This window comes from Physeter macrocephalus, unplaced genomic scaffold (assembly GCF_002837175.3).
Source record: "Physeter macrocephalus isolate SW-GA unplaced genomic scaffold, ASM283717v5 random_129, whole genome shotgun sequence".
Taxonomy (NCBI): Eukaryota; Metazoa; Chordata; class Mammalia; order Artiodactyla; family Physeteridae; genus Physeter; species Physeter macrocephalus.
The window spans coordinates 1-26,784 of NW_021145415.1; the positions used below are offsets into that span (position 1 = coordinate 1).

At 44.7% G+C, this 26,784-nt stretch overlaps 1 protein-coding gene across 2 annotated transcripts; it reads right to left on the reverse strand.

Moving 5' to 3' along the window:
- On the reverse strand, nucleotides 1-26,784 carry RNF185 (ring finger protein 185). 2 transcript variants are annotated; one of them, XM_007128697.3, is made up of 7 exons: nucleotides 26,633-26,784; nucleotides 11,100-11,322; nucleotides 8,286-8,304; nucleotides 6,466-6,578; nucleotides 4,970-5,024; nucleotides 2,349-2,466; nucleotides 1-421 (listed from the first exon to the last, which is right to left on the reverse strand). In XM_007128697.3, the coding sequence occupies exons 2-7, from the start codon at nucleotides 11,273-11,275 to the stop codon at nucleotides 324-326; spliced, it is 579 nt and encodes a 192-aa protein (XP_007128759.1). In that variant the 5' UTR covers nucleotides 11,276-11,322; nucleotides 26,633-26,784; the 3' UTR covers nucleotides 1-323. The 2 variants fall into 2 exon arrangements, with proteins under 2 accessions (XP_007128759.1, XP_007128760.1); XM_007128698.3 differs by having other exon boundaries at nucleotides 26,637-26,766.

A 26,784-nucleotide genomic window follows, 5' to 3' on the forward strand; every position in this document is an offset into this window, starting at 1 on the left:
TGACAATTCCTCTTCTCCTGCCTCTTCCCTGTGCAGAGTCAGGACCTGCTGAGCTGGCTGGAACAGGATTTCACGGTGTAACCCATGAGAGATGACTCAATGCCAAGGCCTGAGGTGTTTACAGCAGTGGCCACACTCCAGGGTCCTCAACAACTGGTCTTGAGTCCCAAAGCTATGATGGAGAAGCAAAACTCCTTGATGTGTCACCAACCCCACTGATTCCAGAGGTCAGGATTAGCCAGGAAGCCAAACATCAAGAGTGGGGGTGGCATGTCACCGGTCCAGAGGCCCTGCCTGCATGGCTGTAGGCCGGGAGCCCAGCATTAGGCAATCAATAGCCAGAACATGATCACCAGGGCCACAAACAGGAACAGGCGTGACAGGAACTGCTCATCCACGTACTGGGGCGTTCCGGGGACAGCTGGAGGGACAGGAGGGAGGAGGGAGGCTGTGAGAATGCTGCAGCTGCACACACTGCCCACTGGAGTCATAAGTCGAGAGCATCAACCTTCATCTCTTTACAACAGAATCCTGCACACTAAAAATATTTCCAAACCCCAAATAATATTAGGCAAAACAAAATTCAAATTATAAAAACATGTGGAATCATATAACAATGAAGACAAAGTCTCCAATTCGTCCTAAGAGGGTTTTGTCTCCAGGTGCAAATAAACCAGGAAAGTCTTGGAGGGAAAAATAAAAGCTACTATTTGTTAAGCATCTTGTGTGTGCTGTTGTGTATACACATTATTGCCTGTTGGGCATTATTATCCCATTCTGTGTAAGAAACTGAAGCACAGGTATGAGGTGACCTGCCCAAGATCTCAAGGTTCATGAGCTGGCGGAGAGCCCACAGCTGTGCTCTCAGCCTCTCCACACACTGCCTCTCGAGTCATGGAGTCTCTAGATTCTGGCACTGATGAGTCAGGAGGGGTCTCAGGGAGCCCCATGTGAGGTAACTTCCTTTTCCAGAGATGAGAACTAGAGCCCAGACAGGCAAAACGACCTGTCTCCCTCAATCCATAGCAAACTAGGGGCAGAAGTGGGCTGAGAACCTGGGTCTCCACTTCTCTCTGCTTTGAGAAAAGCTACTCCGTAGAGCTCCTTGTCCTGACTGTGGGGCAAGGAGAGTTAAGAAAAACTACATCCCAGATGGGCAAACTTTACCAAACACACAAAACAAGGGAAAACTGTCTGTGACTGTGGCAAGCGGATAAAGAGAGTTCACAGCCTGGCTGTTAACTCTCTTTACCTGGGGAACCCGGGTGAGCCCTGGACTAGGATGGATGGAAATAAACCAGCAGGCAGGTGCGTGCTCCTTCCACGGGGCCCTGTCCCTCCTTCAGAGCAGAGCACGCCTGGCCCATTGGGGTCTCCTTCCTCTGATAAAACGGCATGTGAACATAGGAGAAACTTTTGAGGTAGATGAGCTAAGGAAGGGCAGTCCCAAGATCCTTTGGTGCTATATTACGCCCCAGTGAGGCACGCTGATGGAATCAAGCAGGCCGGCAGTCAACAAAGACTTACCGATTGTCTGCTATGTGCTAAGCACCCGGGCGGGCAGGGGACAAATGGATGGCTCAGGAGAGCTTACGGCCCCTAGAGCCTAAGCTTCTGGCCAGGAGCCACGCACTGGTCCCTTCTGTACCTCACACTGTGCCCAGCACACGAGGCCCCATTGAGTGCAAGCAGAGCTCAACCGCCCTCGGCAGCTCTGCAGCTCCATGGTCAGGATCTGGGCCTGGGCGTCAGATTGTGATAGAGCCCAGGGCACCTACCTCGCTGCCCTGCCCTACACCAACTGCAGCCAGCACTCCCAAGCTGGCTGGAGGGAGAAAGGTAGAAGCAGGTGGCAGACCTAGGCATGGTTCCCAAAGGGCTAGGGCTTAGGACCAGCCCTACGTGTATCCTGAAGGAAGCTGGCCAGAGATGCCAGAGAATAGGGAGGCCCAGACTCCTTGCAGTCGCCTGGCCCCTCCCCACCCCCAATGGTCAAAGTCGGGGGTATATGCCCAGGACTAGGCTTTTTACTCAGCTGGGTAGAGTATATACTTTTTCATTTTATGGGCATGGGTTTTATCTTGGAAAACATTACTGAGCATTTTCTGAATTGTAAAATGGAGTTAATTGCACATCTGTCCCACAGGCTCACAGTGGGGATCCCAGGTTTATAATGGAAAGCACTCTGAACGTGCCTGTGCCTAATACTTTGTAAGTATGCAATATCATTACCATGACTACCAGTAATCAGAAAAGAGTTTAGCACATTTTGAAATGGCTGATTATCCTACATATTGCTGAATTCCTAGGACTCTTCAAGCAAAATCACCAAGAGAATAGGGTCTTACCTGGAGGAGGCCGCCCATCGTTTATGTTAAATGCTGTGGCAAATATGCCAAACGGAAATGCCCCAATTCCAAAAGACATCTGGAAGCCACCATCTCCAAATCCAAACCCTTGAAATCCCTGTGCAGAAGAAATGCAATTCAGAACAGGCAGGTTTCTCCTCACCTGTCACACGTCACCTTACGTGTGGCACCCGCCTTTCTTCCCCACCCTCTTTTCCTCCCATCTAGATCTCAAGGCAGAAGAACCCTGGTGGCTCCTCTGCCCTCCTGGCCATCCAGGGGTCCCAGCTAAGGAGCTATGAATGCCAGAAAAGACTGGCTCTGACCCAAAGTAAAACTCTCTGCTGATGCAAGTAAGCGTTCTCAGAGCTCCAGGTTCCTTCCCAGCGTCCCACACTAGCCAATAAAACTTTCTACATGCTTTATAACAGCCAAAGTGTCAACAACTCCTATACCCAATTACAAGGGAACACAGAACAAGCTACACATTATCTACAAGAGCAAAAAAAGTGGAACTCTAATTGGCCAACAATGGAGGTCATGATCAAAATTTCGATACATTACACTGACTATGCAGCAACACAGAAAAACTCTTATGACCAAGCTTTCAGACAAAATTGTTTGAACACCATGGTCACAAGTATGTGACAATATGTATGTAGGTGGAAAAGATATGGGTAAGTATTTTCCCTCAGATTTTTCTTTTAATATTGTTACAGAGAATTTTTAAAATTCAAAACACTTTTTTTCCTGATTACAAAAGTAATATATGCTTGCTATGATAAATTAACACATTACAGGAATAAATAACACAGAAAATCAGAGGTCTCCTTGTTCACCCTCCACTTCATAACCCCTCCCTCCAATGACCACTGTCAGCAGTTTAGTATCATCCTCAGCTTTTTTTCCCTATAATGTTGGGTTGGCCAAAAAGTTCGTTCAGATTTTTCTATAAGATGGTGGAAATGAACTTTTTGGCCAGCCCAGTACGTTCTACACTGCATCATCTTTCACATGAAAAGATTCGGAAGGAATCATAATATTGTAAATAGGTTAACTCCTATTTTCTAAGTGCCAACTCTGTGCTGGGCGCTGTGCTAAGCACTAGTACACTCAAATCGCATTTATTTCTTACATTAGGATCACCCACATTTACAGATGACCAAACCAAAGCTCAGAGAGGTGAAATAACTTGACCAAGGTCACACAGCTGGTAAGGGGTAGAGTTTAGATCTGGAACTAGATCAGTATGGTCCGAAAACCCATGCTCTTAATTATTGTGCACATCTTAAAAAAATTCCTCTTCTCCTCTGCATTCCTGGGTAGATCTTTAGAACAAATGATTAAAAAATAATTAAAGAAAAGAAAAATTATTGGGCTAACTGCTCTCCACAAAGAGCTGATAGGCCTTCATTTGTGAGTCTTTTGCAAGTCATGAAAGTGGCTGCTCCCTATCCCTACTGAGCATAGCCTGGCACCCAGCTCCAAACTTCTTGCTGGGCAGCACTACCTATAAAGCCTAACAGCAGATTTATTAAGAGGGCAGACCTACAGGGAAGGAAAACTGGTTTCCATCTCCTCAGTGCAGAAAAGCCTCCAACTAAGAGCTAGCCTGGTTGAGTCTGAGGGCTCCTGGGATCAAGGCTGCCTTACCCAGGAAGGTGCAACTGTTTTATCAGGAACCACCACTTCATTCAGTGCAAATCCAGGGACTGGCCCTCCGGCCTCCCTTCCAGCAACACCTGTACAATCCCACAAGTCCTCACATTTGGTAGGTTTATGTTCCTGGGGCAGAGTAGGCAAAAAACATCACCAGTGGCTGTGGGTGCTTGTAAACGCCAGAGATGTGCAGCCTTCACAGTCAGGGCCTCTGGCTTCCTGGGGCCTCGGATTCCTGAGTTAGGAGCTAATGCTCCACTGGGAACCAGAGCCTGGGAAGTACACAGTCTTATCCACTGGACCACTAGGGAAGTCCTCAATAAAGTATTTTTTAATTAAAGTATGCACTTCTTTTTAGACATAATGCTATTTATTGCTAATTTAATAGACTACAGTGTAAACATAACTTTTATATGCACTCGGAAACCAAAAAAATTGTGTGACTTGCTTTACTGTGATATTTGCTTTATTGTGGTGGTCTGGAACTAAACCTGAAGCATCTCCAAGGTCTGCCTGTGAACTCCATAAGGGCAGGTATCTTTACTATGTTCACTGATACATTACCAGTGCCTAGAATGAGGCCCAGCACACAGAGGGCACTAAATATACAAAGAATAAAATTTTAAAAGAGAGTTACAAAACAGGAGCCAAATATTGTAAAAATAAAAATATATGTATACACACACATCTATCTATAAAACACACACACACAAATAGATCTATAAAATTTGTTTGTGTGTATAGATAATCATAGAAAAATAGAAAAGAAAATAGACCAATGTGTTTCCATTGGTTATCTTTGGATGGTGTGATTATGTTATTTTCTCCCCTCTTTTCCTTTCTGTATTTTGCAAATTTTCCTTTACTTTTATAATCAAGGAGGAAAAAAATGTAGGGCCAAGAGGGAAACTTCTAAAGCCATAGGTTCATTTTTAGAAGGCTTCTCCTAGAATTTTCCTCACCCCTCTGTTCTCCGGTTCTGGCCTCTGTCCTTGAGGACGGGGAGGAGTCTTCTCTCTGAAACAGAAACGGTGTAAAATAAGTCTATTACGAAATGCTCTGACCTGTTCCCTGAGTGGGGGAGCTCTTCACCAAAAGGGTCAGTGCCATGGCCCCGTTTCGTGCCCGGCACATGAACTTACGCCAAATTAAACCAAATACTAACTCTGTTCTACATGCAATTGCTTTTCCCTAGTGTGTAGAAAACTAGGGAGAAAATCCGTTTGTTACAAGATGCTCATCAGACTGCACTCAGCTTATTCCCCTCACAGAGAGCCATACCCAGATTGGTTACAACTGTCAGCCAGGCACCTTCCTGGACCTGGGTCACGGATGTCAAAAACCCCAAATCCAAACTGAAACAGAAGATGGCCTGTCAGCAGAGAGGGCTGAGATTCAGGGTCTCTCTGCTCTGCCCCATTACCTTCAGCTTTACCTCCCACTACTCTTGAGCAAGTACTTTAACTGTTCCTTTTCTCTAGGACCTCTGGGTCCTAGCCCCTTCCATCACTCATCCCACAAATACTGGACTGAGGGCTTGTTATCCATCAGGCACTAGGCAGGATGCTACCAAGACGGAAGATAGATCCTACTCTTGAGGTGCTTGTGGTTTAAAGGGGGCTACAACCAATCACACTACAGTGTGGAAGGGACTTCTTTAAAAGAGGTGCCAACTAAATGGAGTGGGGGCATGGGTGAAAGCAACTAATGTGGGGAAGAAAGGCCACTTTAAGGAGGAGGTAACTTTAGGGCTGCTCATAAAAGACGGCAGAAGTTAAAGGAGGAGAAGCGGGTTGAGCAGGACTGGAGAGGGCAGAAGAGGCAAATGGACAACACATACAAAGGGTCATGAAGGTGAAAGCATAAGTAAGTCCCTTTAAGAGAAGTCCAATATGTCTGGGTACAGGGTATGCTGGAGTGGGGTGGAAGAAGGTAAGAGACACTGTCAGGAGTTTGGGAAAAGTGTGCGTGGGTATGTATGTGCATACTCGAGCACCACACCATGAACGCTCTCAACAGAATGCCAGACCCACCCACGCATCCATTTCCAGAAATCTCATACTCCACAAAGCCTCCCAAACCCCCATTTCCTCCCCCCAGACTTTAGACATCACTGCTACAGCACCCCCCTCCCACCTCCCACCCTGCAGACTCTCCTGCTGGACACCCTGCTTCCCAGGCTCCTTCACAGCACTGCATACTTGCAATGGTGCTGTCTTGTGCGCTGCCTAGCATAGTGCCTGCCCATTGGCAGATGCTCACAGCACATCTGTATCACAGCCCCGCAAATGGCAACCTGGTTCCCCTCCCCTCCTGGCTGACTCCCATCTGGATGCCAAGTGCCTTGAAACGGAGGGTCTGTAAGCACTAACTAAAGGGTGGGGTGAGGAGGTGCTGAATAGAAGTGAATTTGTGTCCAAGGGGAGGAGTGTGTGTGAGAGGGGCCCCATGGCCTCACCTGGGGTCCTGCTGCCCAGTGCTGCCCCTGCCGTAGAGGGGGATCACCTTGTCACGGCTGATGCCAGCTTTGCAAACTGGACACACCTGTCTGTTAGGTCTCGTCTCCAACCACTGCAAGCAGGAGAGAAAACCACGTGAATGGCACAAGCCCATCAGGGTGATCAGTCAGAGCCAGTAGGAGAACTACAGGGACCAGCGCCCTCAAACTGCAAACACCAGCACCAGCAGGGAACACCTCAAGGAACCCAACTCTCTGATTCTTGCTCCTGGCACTCAATAAATATTTACTAGTGGTGAAATAAAAATTGCCTTTAGATGCCATCATAATTAAACAGGCTTCTTAATGCTTCGTTCTCTCAGGGGCTTGCCAGCAATACAGCAGGAAGGAACTGCAGGCCTGGAGCTGTGTCAAGAGGTCTGACAGATCCAGTCACAGGTCAGGCTGCAGGTAGAACAAACTTTAAATCTCCATCTTCCCTGACAGATCAATTGTATGACCCTGGCAGTCAGATTTTTATTTCTGTGTTTCTCATTTTTACAGCATTTCCTCAACAACTATGTGTCTTAGACATCAGCCATCTGGAAATAAGCTGACCATTTTCTGGTGATTTACTATGTGCTACAGGATAGATTTTTCTTATTATCTAAATTTGCTTAGTGTTTTTTATGTACTTTCAGTGATTTCTGCATTCAACTATTTCTTTCAAAATTAAGAACAACAGTCCTGTTTTGGGTTTTTCAGGCCCTTTCACTGGTTGTATTAAAATCATTTTGTTTAACTTTCTTAAAAACAAAATTAAGATGATAAAAACATATTACCTTAGTGTCCTTGTAGACATTAAATAAATATTTTATACACACACACTCAACATTTATCTTAGAGCATAAATTATATCTTTAGACACAGTGATATGTAGTTTATCATATAAATGTGAATCTAGGACTTCAGGGCCAAGAAGAAGGCAGCATTTAATGATTTTTATATCCTATTTCCTTTATCTTACTGTCAAAAGCTCGAAAACTTAAGTATTATGTGCTCTTTACAAATTTAGAACAGACATGTTCTAGAAGTTCCACTGGGGTCAGAATGCACCGCCCTGAAATGTAGTGGAAACCCCTCTCACTTTCTCTGCTTCCTTCTCCCATCAAGATTCTGAGGCTCTGACAGCCTGGAACTTTTGTCTTCCCCTCCACATTTCCAAGCCACCTACAAGTGTGGGGCTCCACTGACAACAACCATGGAGACAGCTGGCAGCGATTATTAACAGCCAACTGTCAGTGCCAGACTCAGCTCTGTCCCACCAAGCAGGTGCCTAGGTCTTGGAGAAAACGTACTATTTTTCATAATAATCAGAAGATGGAAAAACAGACTTTTTCCCTCTCATAAAAGCTCTCTGTTGAGACCAAAAAAGTTTCCCCCTTCCTAACATTTTCAAGACCTTTAAGGGTAGGGGGGATTGTTGATATGATGGGAGGTGCTTTTTATAGAGGCACAATCTCAACAATAAAAACCTAACATACGATCACATCCAACCCAATTTACAAATGAGGAAGTGAGACCTAGAGAGGTGTAGCTTGCCAAGGCCACAAAGGCCATCGACAGCAGAGTCAGGAGCATCCCTCCTGGGTACAACACTGACCTCTTGTTTCATCAACTGCCTATCAGTGGGCAGGTGTATAAAGAGGGCTGGGGGGAAAGCAAGTAAATGAGTCCACAAGCAGGGAAGACTGCAGCTTCTGACAGTAGTCTCCTGAGACTAGGGGTGTCTTGTGCAACCACAGCTGATGAAAGACAAAATAAAATGAAATGCATCTTACCTGATGTAAACACGGCCAACTGCCAGAGTCCCCAAGGCAACCAGTCATCAAGGAGAAAGAGAAAGGGGGAAAGGAAGAAAAATTATTTCATTAAAAGAAACACTGGGTAAGGTAGGAAGAGAAAAATGGGAAAACAGGATTGAACTGTGGAGCACTGCAACCCCACTGAGGATCTGTGGAGATCACTGGTATCAGAAATTAGAAAAGACTGAGCTAAAATCACAGGAAAAATGAAGCAATGGAGACAAGACACCAGTCTCCACCTCCGGGATCCCACTACTTGTGAAGACCCCCAGGTCCCAGACCATCCCAGACCCAGCTTCTCTACAACCTGACCTTTGAGGGGTTATGGCCTCTCCATAACCAATAATCCAATAAAAGTTAAGGATCTTCTGTGCAGAGAAATTCACAGGGGCATTCTCATGCACACATGCACTATTTCAGACTCAACTTCAGTGGGTTCATAGCCTCCTCAGGCTCACAGGGAAGATGTGGATCTAGATCCAGTTTTACAAAATCTTCAGGCTGTCCTCAGCCCTGAGAGCTCTGCTGGCAGGAAGCAGATTAAAAGTTCAAGTCTACTGTAAAAACATCTTTAGGTAATGGAAAGATGGGGAAGCTGCTTGGCAGAAAGGGCTACCTCCCGCTTAGTGACTTACACTACAGAGATTGCTGCCCAATTTCTCATTTTACAAATGAGGAAACCAAACTCAGAAACATCAAACGACTTGCCTGCAGCACCAGGACTAAAACAGAAATCTTCTGACTTCCATTCTACTGTCCCTCTATCACCCAGCACTGGGTGCAAAAAATGACATTTACAGAATTGAAGGAAAAGTTACTCTAACTCCAGATTTAAATTTTTTCTTTCTCTCTACATTCATTCATTCAACTAACAAATATCTACTGCACGCCTACCAAATGCCAGGACAGTGGAAATGTAGACATGGCTTCTGACACTCACATAATGTATCTCCTCAACCTGAGTAAAATCTGGACTCAGAGGATAATTCCTTTCCCAATTACTGAACTGAACCACAGTTTAGCCTCACAATCCAGACACACAATCTCCTTGGACATAACAGACACCTGACGCCAACATTAACCTTGCAACTCCATTCTAAACTGAGCAGAGGTCACTCCAAATCACGGCAGCTCTCCAGTGGCAACTTCCCTCAAAGGTTATGGGGGAGAAGTGGGGGTGCTTTTCCTCCGGGAAAAGTTCCGGATTATAACAATGATGACAGTTACTCCCATTCATTAAACAACGACTGTGTGCTGTGCTGAGCTGTGGCTAAATAGCTTTTCATTTGTCAATGTCACGGAATAGTCATCACACTAACCCTTGAGCGAGTGCAATTATCTCTGTTTCACAGATAAGGAAACTGCGGTACAGAGAGGAGAGTAGATTTGCTTAGCGACAAACCACTCAGATTGGAAGCATCTCTTTCATTTTAGAACCTGTGTTCTTTCCAATGGTACCCTGACTGAATTCTTCATTCTTTCAAATCCTGGTTTTATGATACCTCAATCACAAAACTAGAGTATTTCCAATTTCTAGGAGAGGGCTGATGACAACAGTTTTTGTTTACTTTTATTTTTTATTTTTGGCTGCACCTCGCGGCACGTGGAACTTCGCCGACCAGGGATCAAACCCACGCCCCCTACAATGGAAGCACAAAGTCTTAACCACTGGACCACCAGGGAAGTCCTGATGACAACAGTTTTTGCATAAAACTCGATAATTAGGGCAAGAGCCTCCAGAAAAAAAAAAAAATTTCTGCCCCATTCTACTCATTCACCAATAAATTTATCTTTTTCACTGTTGCCAATTTAAACTCCCTGAGATATTATTTAAATGACCCTTTCTTCACACCGTTTCCCTGCTCAAAAACATTCAATAGCTCCATGTTCTTACTCAGTTAAATCTGGGTTTGATAATCTGGCCCAATCCTCCTTTAACAATCTTGTTTCCTAATACTCCCCAGCCCATAATACCCATCCAGAGTGCTGTTAGAGGGATACATTAGCTTCAGGTCTCAGATGAACCCAGCAGCACATTTGCCTGTCCCTAGAAATTGCCTGCCTTGGGGTGACACACACTCTTCACCTCACCTAGCTGGCATTCTCATCCCTCTAGTTACCCCAATTTGCCCTTCAAGGTCCAACTCAAAATCAAGAGAGAAAAAAAAAAAATCTCAACATTCACCCAAGTTTTCAGAGCCAGAAGGGGCTTCTGTAACCATCAAGGCTGGAATGGACACTGACTCTGCCACTTCATCTTGATATATATAAAATATGGTAACAAATATTAGGATCATAGCTCATGTAACATTTACTATGTGCTATGTGCTCTTCTAAGTCTTTTACATATCCTGAGTCATTTAATGCTCCCAAACAACCCTAAAAAATGAAGCACTGTGTGTGGAAGCACCTTGCCCAAGGTTATCCAGGAGGGAAGTGGCAGAGTCAGGATTCAGAGCAAGGCAGTCTGGAGCCACAGTCCTTGCTCAGAACCATCGTGCTGTAATTGCCTTTTGGCTCAGCACGGCAAGTGGCATGGAGTAGTGCTCACTAAATGGTGAGTATTGTCACTTTAGAGATGGGGATAGGGAGCCCAAGGTGGGGACAGGATCTGCCCAAGTTCACTCAGCTTATCAGCAGCAGAGCTGGGATGAGAACCCAGGTCTCCTGCCTTTGTGCCTGAGTGTATCAGGACCCAAACTGGGTGGAAAACCTGCTCCAAAGCTGTCCAGGGCCACAAGCTTTCTAAACATGGCATGTGTCCTCTGGGGCAGTGGAAGGGGTACTGACCAGAAGAGGTGGCCACACAGGCTGATGACGGCGTCCTTGGCTGTGTCCAGGCAGATGTTGCACTCGAAGGTGCTGTCCTGCCCTCCGCTCTCACCAGCGCCATTGCTGCTGCCGCTGGGCCCCCCTGCACTAGAGTTCTCAGGAGATGCAGAGGCCGAGGGCCCTTTGCTTGCCATCCTTGGCTGTCAGCAAGCTCTGAGTGAAGATTCTCCCCAGGGAAATCCTGAAAGGCAGAGAGCCCATGACTGCCCATTTCTGCAGGCCACTCCCCCCAGTCTCCATGCCAATACCCCCATATTCTCTCAGGTCTGTAAGTTCAGACTATGACTGAACCCCTGAGTAGACTTCCCAGAGGCCGCAGAGGATGACAGTCGTGGGGCACTGCCCAGAGAGAAATGACTCAGAAACTTCCCATGAACACAGCCCAGAATGGACCACACAAATAATGAACCGCACAAATAGAGAGCAGCCTCCACGGAACAGTTCTCCACAGGAACCAGGACCCTATCTCACTGTCTTTCCATTCTCCCAGGATAACCGCCCAGGTGATAAATAAATACATGCTCAATCAGAATGAAAGTTCACAGGCTGTCCTCTAACTTTGGACGGCCTCTATGTTGGCGACCGAGTCTGCTCAGGCCAGAAAGTCGTGACCAGTGCACGCCAGAATACAAAGAAAACCCTGTAACCATGAAAGCTTCCCAGGAAGCTAGGAAGGACCAGAAAGGTCATCTGGTCCAACGTCTTCCACACTGCAATCTTTTGCATTTCCCGTTCTGCCAGGTTAGAATACTACATACCTGATTTTGTCTAAATCTATCAACATTTAAGAGGAGGCTTATATCACTGCTGAAAACAGAAAACTAGTAGTACCTACCATAAGTGAAAGATAAATACAAACATAATGAAGGAAGAGCTTTTATCCCTTAGGAAACTGCAGCCCGAGACTTCTCGGCTGACTAAGGAATGTGGAGCTGAGGCGAGGACTCGTGACAGTTTGTAGTTAAACCACCATTGTACCACCACAGACCAAGCTGGTCACCAAATACTGAGAGAAACAGACCACTGTTCACTACCACCTCCAGGTCAAAGAACCCACCAGGAGTCGAACAAGAACGAGCACGAGAACACCACCAAAGGATACTCAGAAATTCTGGGTGCAGAGTAAGAATCTGTCAAAAGCCTGATCTGGCCACCCTCACCACCTCAGAGATTCCAAATGGGAAATGATAGGTGGCTACCAGTCAGAGAATCAGAGGCTTGGATGCTGGTCGCAGTTGAGCCTCCAGCTTGCTAGATGGTCTTGGAAACCTCCCCTTTCCTCTCTGGCCACAGTTTTCTCATCTGTAAACTGAGGCACTGGACTCCATAGTCTCCAGGTGCCCCCTTCCAGCTCTGAGGCTGCACCAGGTCATCTCACCCACTCTCTCCAAAGCAGGAAGCCCCACCACAAGTCTGGGACTCACCAATGGAGCACCAGAAGACCATCCTGATTTCAGCTTCCCAAGTACCAGGAGATAAGGACCAAAAAGCCACAGTCCTCCTTTTAGACCCAGAAGCCTCTCTACACAACAGATTCAGAACTCTAGATTCATGAGCATCCCTCCCCACGACAGCAGCTCAGTGATGTGAGCAGGGAGAGGAGGCCAGCCCACCACCACTTTTTCACTCAGTTACATCATTTTACATAGTGTCCCAGAAGAGCAGCTGGTTGCCAGCAGCACTGTGCCTTGTTGGCCTCAGTCCCAAGACCTTCCCCATGATCCAGTGCTTCGTCCTCTCCATATACATCTGCTCTCTTCTTCATAGGATGGAGCCTGCTTGTGAGGGCCATATTATGGCCTTTCTTTGTCATTCCAGCTCAAGCACCTGACATGTTTCTTTTAAAAAAAAAAATTTATATTTTTTAAATTAAGGACTATGTGTATAGATGTGGAAAGACAACCATAAGTCAGGTTCACTGATGGATCTTAATGACAGTCCCCTGATATGATGATTTGGAAGCATACAGCACCAACAACAAAGCATCCTCACCCTAAAACATAGCTCTAATCAAGTCTCTAAAACAAATTACCCAGTTACAGAAAATATGGGCATAGATCCATGTGTTAAACAACTCCAGGAAGATGCAATCAGCAAATCCAGAATGTGGGACTTTCTAAGGGACAAATAATCAAAATTCTCCAAAAAATAAACAGCATGGGTGGGGTGTGGAGTTACAAATTGAGACTTGAGACATACCAACCACTGGCAGTATGTGGATCTCACTGGAACCAGAGTCACACAATCCAACTGAAAAAGACATTTGTGAGATGAATGACAAAAATTGATTTAGCCTGGGTATTAGTTTATATTAAAGAATTACTGTTAGATTTATTGGGTATGACAGTGGCATATTTAAAATTTTTTCATCTGGGGCTTCCCTGGTGGCGCAGTGGTTGAGAGTCCGCCTGCCGATGCAGGGAACATGGGTTTGTGCCCCAGTCCAGGAAGATCCCACATGCCGTGGAGCGGCTAGGCCCGTGAGCCATGGCCGCTGAGCCCGCGCGTCCAGAGCCTGTGCTCCGCAACGGGAGAGGCCACAACAGTCATGAGGCCCACGTACCAAAAAAAAAAAAAAATTTTCATCTGCTATATATGTATACTTAAGTATTTATGAAGGAATGATAAGATGTTTGGGATCTGCTTTAAAATACCCCAGGGGGAAAAGTGAAAGTAGAGAGAAAAGAAACAAGAACAAGGAAGTTGATGGTTGTTGGAGCTGGATGATGAATGGAGGTTCATTGCATCAGTTTATTTTTGTGTGCTTGAAAACTTTCCATTATAAAAGATACTTTTTAAAAAGGTCAGGTTGCAGAAGAGTATGTGTATGAATTTATTTAGGTGAGAATAAAGTACACAAATGAGTATATATTTTGCAAAGAAAATGTCTACAAGGCACACACTAAACTATCAACAGTTATTTCTGGGATTAGGAGGGCTGGGGAACTTTGAATTTTATATTCTTCTCCTGTTTCAGTGTTTTATGACAATCAGATATTACTTTTACAATAACATTTTTGAAAAAGTAAACTGTAAAATGTATGTACAATATTACATTTGTTACAACAATAACGAATATACATATTAGAAAATGTCTTTAAAAGTGTGGAAGAACATACCAAACTATTAATAGTGATTATCTCTGTACTGGTGGGGGCTCAGAGGTCCTCCGTGTTTATAAAACTGACATTTTTACCTGTATTAATTCTAAAATCAGACAAAAGAATAACAGTACATTTAAAAACTTTTTTTCCCTGATGTTCTAGTTCTCCCCAATCCTGAAAGGTTCTGTATTGAAGTCCTGGCTCCACCACTGACTAGCCATGTAGCTCTGGGAAATCCCTTAATGGCCTGAGTATCTTTTTTCTCACCTGAGAAATGAGAATGTCATACCCCCTACAGGGCTGCTAAGGTGGCCATATGCGATAACACAGTGAACTGGAGGACCCACCAAGGTAGGAGGGGGCCACTGCTGCAGGGGAGATGCACATACATGCACTTACCCTGGTTCACTGCCCTCTCTACTCACTGGTCCAACAAGGCTCTGCACGGTGCATTTTCCTACACACAGGCCTAAGGGGACAATCAGGGTCATGGTAGGTGTCAGGATAGGAATGGCCAGGGGACAGTAATAGGTCAACTCAGAGTTTGCAGGGAATAGCAGTCACGCATCAGGCCAGGCACTGGGACAGGCCTGCATGTCCCAACTCTAGGCAGACCATATCACTCTCATTCTAATTCTTAGCAGACTGACCACGTGGTCCCTACCTGAGCTCTAGAGCTTCATCCTGGTAGGCATGCAAATATTTTCTGAGTGAGTGGGTGCAGGCATGTGTGACTGGTTTTGGTCAACTCTCAGGCCGGCTGCTCACATAACCTCTCTTTTACATATCCTGGGCCCTGTCACTGGAGCCTCCTCTCCTCACCTCCTGCCTTCCCTCACACACAGGAACCTCACCACACCAGGGCAGCAAGGCAGAAATGAGCAGCCTTCCCTGAGGACTGTCCACTGAGCACCTGCAGAACAACAAAATGTGGACACAGCCTCATGGGCCCAGTAGGACTGGGACACTGCCCTAGAGAACAGAGGGCCCTAGTCGGCTCAGAAACTGGACAGAGTAGAAAGGAAGCTGGCCCTGAGCCTATCTGAGCTGCCATCCCATTAAAAGCTCTCCTGTTCCCTGTAGGGCCTATAGATTTGGACCTGACCACACAGTAGCCTTCTTGTGGCTAGTTCTGTGCCCCTGTCCCTACCCTGACCATTCTTCACTCCTGAACTGAATTCACTTTCTAGTTTTCAAAGCACATTCACACCTACTACCACTTCTGACCCTCACTCCATTTTACAGAGGACATCAGGCCAGGGATGTTAGAGGACTTACCCAAGGCCAGGCCATCATACATGTAATTCTGTGCCCAATTCAGACTTTCCAACACATCAGCACTCTTTTCACTCTTACCTGTTACCCCTTTAACATGCAGCTTTACAAAATTAAATACCTGGTCTTTGTTTTCCCTCAAATTCACAGTGCAATGCTCTTAACTTCTGTGTTCTTTGAAGTGAGTGCAAAGCATACTCACCACTCATCCATTTATGCGTGAAACCAAAGGATCTCTAGTACCAACTACAATCGAGGCCTGGTGCTACCAACTGGGGTGAAGGGAGTAAAAAAGAGCAAGACCACATTGAACCCCTGGAGTCTAGAATAGGAGCTAATTATAAGAATTCTTAACAAGGAGCTCCATCAAACTTGCCTGTTTTTCCTAAACAAGGCACCCTCCCAGATATCTGGTTCCTAGACCCCCCTCCGTGATTTAAATAGGACCTGGAACTGGCTACAGCCCAAGAAACTATATTTTTAAATAAGTGTCCCACCTTCCACTCCAGAAGATTCTCTGATGAAGAGTTTTGGAAAATCAGCTCTTAAGGGGAGACTCTACCAAAAGCACAAAGCAATATAGCACAGCACAGCACAGAGTTTGGGAGGGACAGTAACCACAGGGCTTGTCCTTCAGAATACCCAACCCCTAACTACAGCCCACAGGGACTATGAAGAGGTCAGATAAACTTGGGGGGTGGGGGACAAGTCTGCTGAGATCTCAGACCACCCAGCACCTGGTCCATCTGGGACAAAGCTGATCATTTAAGAAACAAGTTCACAGCTTGTTTTGAAAAACATCCCTAAAGTTGAGATGTCCAAGGCAGCACATTTGGTGCTGGAACCAAGGCAGATTTGTGATAGTTAATGATCCCTTAGGAACACAGAGCCTGGAAGCTGAAGTTGCTTGACCCAGCATCCTCACTCCTATTACCTTCCCAGAGCTAGCCTGGCCCACCTCACAGGAACTGAGCAAGGGAGAGAAAGTGAGAGTTGCATATCCCTCAAGGAATCACCAGGGAACGTGACCTCATGAGGAAATCTCTTTGTAGTATTCCTGTGTTCAGTTCTCAGGTTCTAGAGAACCGCAGGTATTCATAATCTGCCTTCTCTGCCCCTTCAGCTCTAAGAATTCCTGGACCAGGGTGTACAGAGGCATCTGGAAATGGTGATTCTAATTATGAAGATTACAAATTTGGATGATAAATAACTGGCATGATGTGAGAGGTGACCCAGCAGAAGTCTTGTTCCTGTGGGCACATGCGTGTTCATACAGAAGCTTTCTGCCAGAACGGTGGTGAGCCCCAGCCTGTCTTCACTGCTCACTAGGCTGCTGCAGGATCACACCCAGGCAGAGATGGGACTTGCATTCTGAGAATGTCTACATCACACTCACAGAAGGTTAGAGTGGGAGGAAACCTGAGTAAGTTGATTGGAACTTGGAACACACAGAACCCAGACTCTAAAATTTTGGAGTCTAAATGGAGTTTCGGTCCCTAGGCTATAGCTCACAGAGGCCTGGCCCTCAAGTATAGGACCAAGGACCTGAACAGCCTTTCAGGTCCAGAAGGACAGAAGAGGCTGAGCAAATGGCCTCTTTTCCTTAGGGCTGCACTGGTCTTTTTCTCTGGTATCCTCTAATCTCTCTATCTGTACAACTAACCCCACACCTACCTTCAAAGATTTATTAATGATCCTATTTGCCAGGCATTCAAGACACAAATATAAAGGGTTTCAGTCTAAAGGGGGATAGAGGTTAGTAAACCAACAAGGCAGTCCAGTGTGCTGCGTGCTGACAGTGGAGCGTACAGAGTGCCTGAGGGCAGGGCTTGCTGGGGAGGACAGAGACACAGCACACAGGACGAGTGGATAACTCAATTTGCCAAGTTCAGTGTGGCTGGAGCCCAGAGAACATGTGGGGGTGGTAGGGCAGCAAGGGCTGCAATTGAGGCAGGAAGAAAGGCCTGGAAATCCTCATGCCTTCAGCCCCTGCCTGTCGGGCTCACATTGCCTGCTGAGCCACCTAACCCAGACCCGCCTAACCTTCCAAATGGTTCCATGATTCCAATGTCTCTTTCTCTCCCCATCCAGTTCCCATCCCCTGCTAAGTAAACTAGTAAATTCACATGACAGATTACAAGGCCACTAAAAATTATGCTTCCATAAGGATTTTGCCTATATGGGAATTGTAATTATATAAAATAATGTTAAATGAAAATAGCAGGATAGAAAATTGTATACCAAATTGAACATACTGTATGATATTAACAGGTTAAAAGATACAGAAAAAAATTGGAAGGGGCCCAAATATTAACTGTAGTGGTCTTTGGATAACGGAATCATGGGAAAAATTTTAAAGCTTTTTTCACACTTAACTGTACTTTCCACTTTTTCCATAGTAAGTACTATGTTATTAAGACTCAGAAAAAATATGGGAAGATGTTAAAGGTCCCAGATCGTCAGATCTCAGTAGGGGACAAAAAAGAAAGCAATCTGATTGAAGAAATCTACACTAAGGTGTGATGAGCCTTAGTATAATAATTCTCTCAGAAATTTTTACATTTTTAAATTTTATTGTTATATTTTTAATAAGTAACACATTCACATGGCTCAATTCAAAAGGTACAAAAGGATATAGACTGAAAAGTCTCTCTCTCCCATCCCTGGAACCTAGTCCTGTTCCCTGCCTTGGAGACCAGTGGTACTAGTCTATATCTTTAGGACACATTCCAGAAGTAGAACTACTGGGTCAAAGGGTATCTGTATTTGTAATTCTGTATCAAACACCCTCCAAAAAGGATGTGCCAACTTTTCGTCTCATGAAAAATACATAAGAGTGCTTGTTACCCCCATCTTTGCCAACGATATGTATGTTTTCAAAAGAGAACGCATAAGTAGCATGAGAAACATAGGGTAATTTTGGCAGTTTGGGAAGATATTTTAAATTCACTAATTCACTCGCTAATTAGTTACTAAAATCCATTATGATCCATGCACTATGCTAGGCCCTAGAGATAACAATTTCCAAACGTAACACATATCTGAGTGGGAATTCTAGGCTCAGCTGTTCCTACTCCTTCGCATTGTCTTCCATTATTTCTTTTTTCGTGTGTGTGTGTGTGAGTGTGTGTGTGTGTGTGTGTGTGTGTGTACACGCGTGGCACGCGGGATCTTACTTCCTCAACCAGGGATCGAACCCGAGCCCCTTGCAGTGGAAGTGCAGAATCTCAACAACTGGACCACCAGGGAAGTCCCATTTTCCATTATTTCTAAATCAAAACTGTTTTTGTTTGTTTTAAGCTTCAATGATTTTTCTTAAAGTTTACCAGGTTTCATAAGTAAGGGTGAAGTAGGATTCGGATTACCCCAGCACAAACTTTCGACGGTCATCCAAGAGGCTGCCTTCTGTCATTCCTTGTATCACTGTCTTAAAATGTTCCTTAACCTTTTATGGACTTTTGCCCTTAAAAATTATCATGGCACAGGGACTTACGTGGTGGCACAGTGGATAAGACTCCACGCTTCCAATGCAAGGGCCCTGCGTTCAATCCCTGGTCAGAGAACTAGATCCCACATGCATGCCGCAACTAAGAGTTTGCATGCCACAACTAAGGAGCCCATGTGCCGCAAATAAGAAGCCAGAGAGCCACAACTAAGGAATCTTGGAGCCGCAACTAAGGAGCCCGCCTGCCGCAACTAAGACCTGGCGCAACCAAAATAAACAAACAAATAAATATTAAAAACAAATTATCATGGCACAGGGACTTCCCTGGTGGCACAGTGGTTAAGAATCCGCCTGCCAATGCAGGGGACACGGGTTTGATCCCTGGACGAGGAAGATCCCATGTGCCGCAGAGCAACTAAGCCTGTGTGCCACAACTACTGAGCCTGTGCTCTAGAGCCCACGAGCCACAACTACTGAGCCCTCGTGCCACAACTACTGAAGCCTGCATGCCTAGAGCCCATGCTCCGCAACAACAGAAACCACTGCAATGAGAAGCACGCACACCGCAATGAAGAGTAGCCCCTGCTCACCGCAACTAGAGAGAGCCCACACGCAGCAATGAAGATCCAACGCAGCCAAAAATAAATAAATTAACTAAATTAAAAAAAAAAATATCAGGGCACAGAGGAATATGATGGCTCTGGGTTCAAATCTCAGCTCCACTACTTACTCTGTGACTTCAGTCATTATTTTCTCTCCAAGCCTTCTTTTACTCATCTGTTAAAATGGGGCAATTACCTTCTTCACAAGATAGTTGCAGGGATTAAAAAGGTTAAACAGTAAGGGACTAGCACAGTGCCTGACACATAGTTAAGTGTTCAAGAAATGTTAATCGCTCCTCCACTGTGAGGTCTCAGAGTACAATGAAGGTGTAACTGCTTCTTTATACACCCCACGGAGCTACGCAATCAGCAGGTATTTGGTTAACGTGCTGAATGAATGAGTCACAACTTCCCTTTCTGAATGAGCATCGCTCCTTGAAGGCATTGTAGGTGAGACATCAGAACTGTGTATGAGGAAATCCAGAACAGGACACAGTTTGATCTGGGCAAAATCAGATTTTCCCCAAAAGTGTCAAAATCAGGAGGCACTTGTTGTATTATCACTATAAATAACATCAGCTAACACTCTGCTCAGCCCTTTACATGAATCATCTCATTTAATTGTTAAAACTTGCCTTTGAGGTAAACACTGCTTACCGTTTTCAGCATCCCCTGGGATGTTAGATTAAGGCGCAGAGTAGTTAGGTAACTTGCCCATGGTCACAGAGCCAGTCAGAGGCAAAGTTTTCAACTCCTAAGCCAATGTGCTTAAGTACCTCAGTGATCTGTTTGTGTGTCTATCTCCTCAAGCCCAGACCCAGCTTCCAGGTGCCTTGCTCAGCACAGGGCTAGACACCTCAAGAACACCTCATAAATGTACATGGGCTGATGGCTCTGATGCCCAGGAGTGCTTAGAAGTGTACAACTCAAGATGAGTCAGTGTAGCCAACTAAAGTTGTAGAAAATCAGTGTCCTAAAAGAACAAGACATTTTTCAGTGATGTTTTTCAGGACTGGAAATGTTACATAACTGTTTCAGAGTAATTTTTTCTTAAGTATTGTCCAAAATTCTTAAACAAATGAAAAAAAAAAGATCAGGGATATGCAACCAGAAAAAGTTCAGGTTTCCCCAAACTAGTACCGACCTGTATTAGAGATTATGCTACTCACACAGAGGATTAATTGTTCACTGAACTGTCTTGCTCACTCTAGTTAGACACCTCCTAGAGTCACATGCACAGTGCCTGACACAGAGTACATGTTCAATAAATGTATGTCAATAAATGATGGGAATTTGCCAATTTCAATTCAAACCAATATAACTGGATAAAATACTGTATTAAAGGAAGCTCTTCAGACTAAACAGATCCTAGTTAAGGGCTGTAAATTTCGAGTATAATACAGTGTGAGGACAAACCTGGAGCCAGAGGACCTAGTCTGATGCTCAGCTCTGCCACTCAACTAAGCCAGGGTCCTCACCTGCAAATGGGGTAATTGTGTCTGTCCTTCCTGTGTCAACAGAGAAGTTTTCAAAGTGAGAGTTTTGCTTTTGTTTTCATGCAGTCAGTAAATTCTTATTAAATTCAGATTCTATAAAATCTTATTAATTCAAATTTTATTTGCGGCTGAGCTGAAGACCTCTGAAATACTCTAAAGGTAGAGTATCTAGAAAATGAATAAGGTCGACAAGGTTTAACCAACTAAGGAGAAAACTTTCTAAGAGTTTTAATAACATCAGCATATACTTGACAAAACAATGATCTCACTTCTCCTTTCAATAGGTCCCAAGGAGGACCATCAGGAGAGCATTTATAAGATAGACCAGCGGAGTTCCCTGGTGGTCTAGCGGTTAGGATTTGGCACTTTCACTGCTGTGACCCGGGTTCAATCCCTGATTGGGGAACTGAGATCCTGCAAGCCTTGCGGCCAAAAAGAAGACACTATGAACAGAGTAAGAAGGCAACTCACAGAATGGGAGAAAATATCTGCCAATCATATATCAGAGGGATCAATATGCTGAATACATAGAGAACTCCTAAAACTCAACAACAGAAAAATGAACAATCCAATTCAAAAACGGGCAAAGGACTTGAATAGACATTTCCCCAAAGAACATATACGAATGGCCAATACAACATGAAAAGATGCTCAACATCACTAATTATTAGGGAAATGCAAATCAAAACTATGAGATACCATCTCCTACCCATTAGGATGGCTACTATTTTAAAAAAAACAAAACAAGTGTTGGTGAGGAGGTGGAAAAATCAGAACTTTTGTGCACTTTTGGTGGGAATGTAAAATGATTCAGCTGCTGAAGAAAATTCTAGGGCAGTTCCCGTATTTTCCAAATGTCTAATATGAGCACATATTACTTTCACAATTAGAATTACCGGGGTGTGTGTGTCTGAGTGTGTGTGTTTTCAAGATAGTCTAGTTAGAGCCAAATGCTCTGGGGTCAAGAGAAGCATGGGTGCACTGGTAGCTTTGCCACCTCAGGCAACTGCCCAAAGCCATCACCAGTCCCGAGCGTTTCCAACTACCACTGACTCCTCGACTCCCTGCCTGTGACCAGACAAACACAAGAGTAGCTCCCAAATTACAGGATCTCCTAGTGGTCTTATCACATCTGGGATGATGCTGTAGTACCCCTTGCACTTGACATGGCCCCCCCCAGCTCTGCATGGTCAGCAGTGGTTGGGGTTGAACCAAGCTCTGAGTGGTCAGCGGTTTCAGACGTACAACTCACTCTGCACTTCAACATGTCCAAACCCAACTGCCATCAGGTCACGGAGTTACTGGCACTGCCTCAGATTTTGCAGTTCAGCTCTCACTGAATTACTTCAAAGGGCTTCAGGGGATCTGCAAACGCTGAATATTTACATGTAAAATTATACATGATGACAAGTAACTCAATTAAAAAAGGGCAAAGGATTTGAATAGACATTTCTCCAAAGAAGAAATGACCAACGTGCATGTGAAAAGCTGTTCAACACCATCTAGCCTTAGGGAAATGCAAATAAAACTACAATGAGATGCCACTTCACACCCACTAGGGTGGAAAAAAGAAAATAATAGAGGACAATAATAAATGTTGAAGAGGGTGTGGAGAAAATGGAATCCTCATTTATTGCTAATGAAAATGTAAAATGGTGGACTTCCCTGGTGGCGCAGTGGTTAAGAATCTGCCTGCCAATACAGCGGACATGGGTTCAATCCCTGGTCCAGGAAGATCCCACATGCCGTGGAGCAACTAAGCCTGTGTGCCACAACTACTGAAGCCCACGTGCCTAGAACCAGTGCTCTGAAACAAAGACCCAACACAGCCAAAAATAAATAAATAAATAAATATATTTTAAAAAAAAAAAAGAAAATGTAAAATGGTGAGCTGCTGTGGAAAACAGTTCGGCAGGCAGAAAGTTAAAAATAGAGTTGCCATATGACCCAGCAAGTTCACTCCTAGGTAAACACATTTAAGAGAGCTGAAAATATGTTCAAACAAAAATTTGTACATCAATGTTCAGAGCAGCATGTCATAACAACTAAAAGACAGAAACAACTTAAATGTCAATCAACTGACAAATGGATAAACAAAACACAGTATATCCCTACGGTGGAATATTACTCAGCCATAAAAAGGACTGAAGTACTGACAACTAAGCCTGTGTGCCACAACTACTGAAGCCCACGTGCCTAGAACCAGTGCTCTGAAACAAAGACCCAACACAGCCAAAAATAAATAAATAAATAAATATATTTTAAAAAAAAAAAAGAAAATGTAAAATGGTGAGCTGCTGTGGAAAACAGTTCGGCAGGCAGAAAGTTAAAAATAGAGTTGCCATATGACCCAGCAAGTTCACTCCTAGGTAAACACATTTAAGAGAGCTGAAAATATGTTCAAACAAAAATTTGTACATCAATGTTCAGAGCAGCATGTCATAACAACTAAAAGACAGAAACAACTTAAATGTCAATCAACTGACAAATGGATAAACAAAACACAGTATATCCCTACGGTGGAATATTACTCAGCCATAAAAAGGACTGAAGTACTGACACATGTTATGACATGGATGAACCCCAAAAACATTAGGTTTAATGAAAGAAGCCAGACATAAAAGGCCACATACATGTGATTCCAGATTAGTGGTTGCCAGGGGATGGGAAGAGGGGAAACTAGGGAGAAACTGCTAACATGTACAGGGCTTCTTCGGAAGATGAAAATGTTCTGGAATTAAGACAGTGGTAATGGTTGCATAACTTTGTGAACATTCACACTTTAAAATGGTGAATTTTATGATATGTGAATTCTACCTCAAAAAAAAAAATTTGAGAGACAGTCTACAAAATAATTGGCCAGTTCTCTTCAAAAGTTTAGTCATGAAAGACAAAAAAAGGCTGAGGAACTGTCTCAGATTTAAGAGACTAAGGAGACTCGATACTAAATGCAATGTGGGAAACTGGATTGGATCCTGGAGCAGAAAAAGGACACTAGTGGGACAAATGGCAAAACTTAAATAAAGCCTATAGCTTAGTTAGTAGTACTGTATTTATGTTAAATTTATTAGACAATGTTATTATGGTTATGTAAATGTTAACATTAGGGAAAGTTGGGTAAAGAGTATACAGGAAGTTTGTGTATTATTCCTGGAAGTCTAAAATTATTTCAAAATAAAAAGTAAAAAAGAAAGTACATGGAGCAGTTCAGGGGGTTGGAAATTTTTTTTCTGAAAAGCACTGTACATTAAATACCTTAGACTTTGCAGACCATATGGTCTTTGGGGCAATTCTGCTGCCAAAAACAGTATATAAATTAAAGGGTGTGGCTGTGTTCCAATAAAACCTTATTTATAGAAACTTGGTTCGATTTTCCTAAAATGCTGATTTAGGTACTTTTTTTTTTTTTTTTTTTTTTGTGGTACGCGGGCCTCACACTGTTGTGGCCTCTCCCGTTGCGGAGCACAGGCTCCGGGCGCGCAGGCTCAGCGGCCATGGCTCACGGGCCCAGCCGCTCCGCGGCATGTGGGATCCTCCCAGACCGGGGCGCGAACCCCGTTCCCCTGCATCGGCAGGCGGACGCGCAACCACTGCGCCACCAGGGAAGCCCTTAGGTACTTTTTTAAGAGGAAAATTTCAGATTGAGAAGTTTTAAAGACACCACTAAATTACAATCATTTTACTCAACACCTGGATAATATCTGAACAAGCATTTCACAACTTTTTTTACATCCTAGGAAACACAAACAAAAAAGGGAGGAAGATAAACACAGGCAGGAAGTCTTGGCTCAAACCCAACCTTTTTTTGGCAGGGGCATTCCAGCAGGATTGGAAATATGGAACCTCTATTCTATAGGGCAACGTAAGCATTCTAACAGGTTTCTAAAAAGTGATCTGCTTGGAGTTTTGTAAATCACAAAATAAGGAGCTCTGATGTTTAATTAGAAAACTAAAAATATGCTAGAAGCATTATCTGCAGATTACATGTGAGGATGAACTGGCAAGTCAAGTCCATCACTGGACTGGTTTTAAATGTTGATGAAGTTAGCCAACAGATTGCAAAAACTCTCTCAGTAGACACAACATCTATAACAACACACTGCTGGAGAGAGGATTAAAGAGGGATTTATGTCCTGGAGCTGGGGGAGGCTGGCTTGAACAGCCTCCTTCCAACCCATATTCCTCAGCTCTGTGAGTCCAAAGAGTTCACTGGCTTCTCCTCATCAAAGTCTTCAGATTCATTTCCAAGTTATTCTAAGAAAATAAGCTACAAACTGATGGGGTGGGGACCCTGCTTAGTTATTCATTCAACAAACATTTAAGGAGCCCTTATCAGATGGGCCATTCCAAAGTCCTTGAAAAGAAGGATGGTACACAGGACAAGGAAGAGATTACATAAGTTCAAACCCACTTCTAGAGATGTAGGCTGGAGGGATGGACATGTCAAGAAAAAAGGGCACAAAAAAAGAAGGCAGCACCAGAAAGACTCAAAGTAACTACTCAGAATTAGATACTTTCAAGTTGAAAAGGACCTCCATCTAATAACTCCTTTGACAGGGAGTTAACTACCTCTGGAGGCAATCCATTCCATTGCTGGTCACCTGTGGCCAGCATTAAGTTCTTCTATTAAATCAAAATTTTGTCTTCCCGTAGAATCCACCTAATTGATACTAGTTTCTGCCTCTTTCAACCGCAAAGATGAAGTGGAAGCCCTCTTCACCATAACAATCTTTTCTGTTTTTGATGAGATTTTTTTGTTTTGTTTACCCTTCCATTGCTCTCTCTTCTGGGCTAAACATTCTCGCCAGCACCCCCTCCCGCCCCCCAAAGATCCTGAACAAGTTCCAGCTGCCTCAAAGCAAAGAATGAATATCTAGAACTCACAGCAAGAAAGCACTTGAGATCAGTGGGCTTCAAACATCGGTATGCAGAGGACCCCCGAGGAGGATGTTCAAAATGTAGTTTCCCTGGTTCCGACCCAGATTCTAAATCAGAGTCTTATTTGAGTCCTGTACTGTGAAGTATGCACAGTAGGGCATTTCAAAGCAGAGGCTGTGAGAACCATATTTAGAGATACATTGCCCTGTTTTACAAATGAGGAAACTGAGGCCCGACACAGGGAAAGGATTTGGCCCATAAAGCACAACTGGCTGTCGGCGACGAAGTCTCAAAGTCGGGTCTCTTACTCCCAAGGCCAACTCTATTCAGCGCGCTTCCGGGCCTCGGCCTCTCCACTCGGGGCAAACTTATTAAAAGCACCTCCACATGAGAGAGGCGGCCTCGACTGTAAGTCAGAGTCAGAGTCCCTGCCTGGAAAGGAGAGCTTGCGGGGGCCTTTTCCCTACTTGGCGCCTCAGTTTGCCCAAACTGTAATCACTGGACGAAAGACCACAATACAAGCCTGACCTCCCTTCTGCGGCGAATGACTCGGACCAGAGCCGGACTTGTTGTCTCTGTGCTCCTGGATTCAGGTGTCGCAGCCCGTGGGCCTGCTGAAGGCGGAACCCGGTCCCCGCCCGCGTCCCTCAACCTGTACGGCCCCCACCCGCCGCCCCAACCCCTCATGTACCTGCCTCTGCTCAGCTAACGCCGCCGAGGCCGCCCCAACCTGTCCGTCCGTCGGCCGCCCTGCCAGCCCCTTAGCTGGGTCAGTCCGGCCGGCCGAACTTCAGATTCTTCCTACGGGGACCCTAGTCAGCTGACTCAGAGCCGCCGCTCTCC

Excerpts from the sequence above, each read along its gene's own strand:
- RNF185 (XM_007128697.3), bottom strand. The coding sequence starts at position 11,275 with ATGGCAAGCAAAGGGCCCTCGGCCTCTGCATCTCCTGAGAACTCTAGT. Across the intron at positions 2,467-4,969 it reads CAGAACCGGAGAACAGAGGG|GGATTTCAAGGGTTTGGATT; the intron begins GTGAGGAAAATT and ends TCTTCTGCACAG. Across the intron at positions 422-2,348 it reads CGATGGGCGGCCTCCTCCAG|CTGTCCCCGGAACGCCCCAG; the intron begins GTAAGACCCTAT and ends CTGTCCCTCCAG.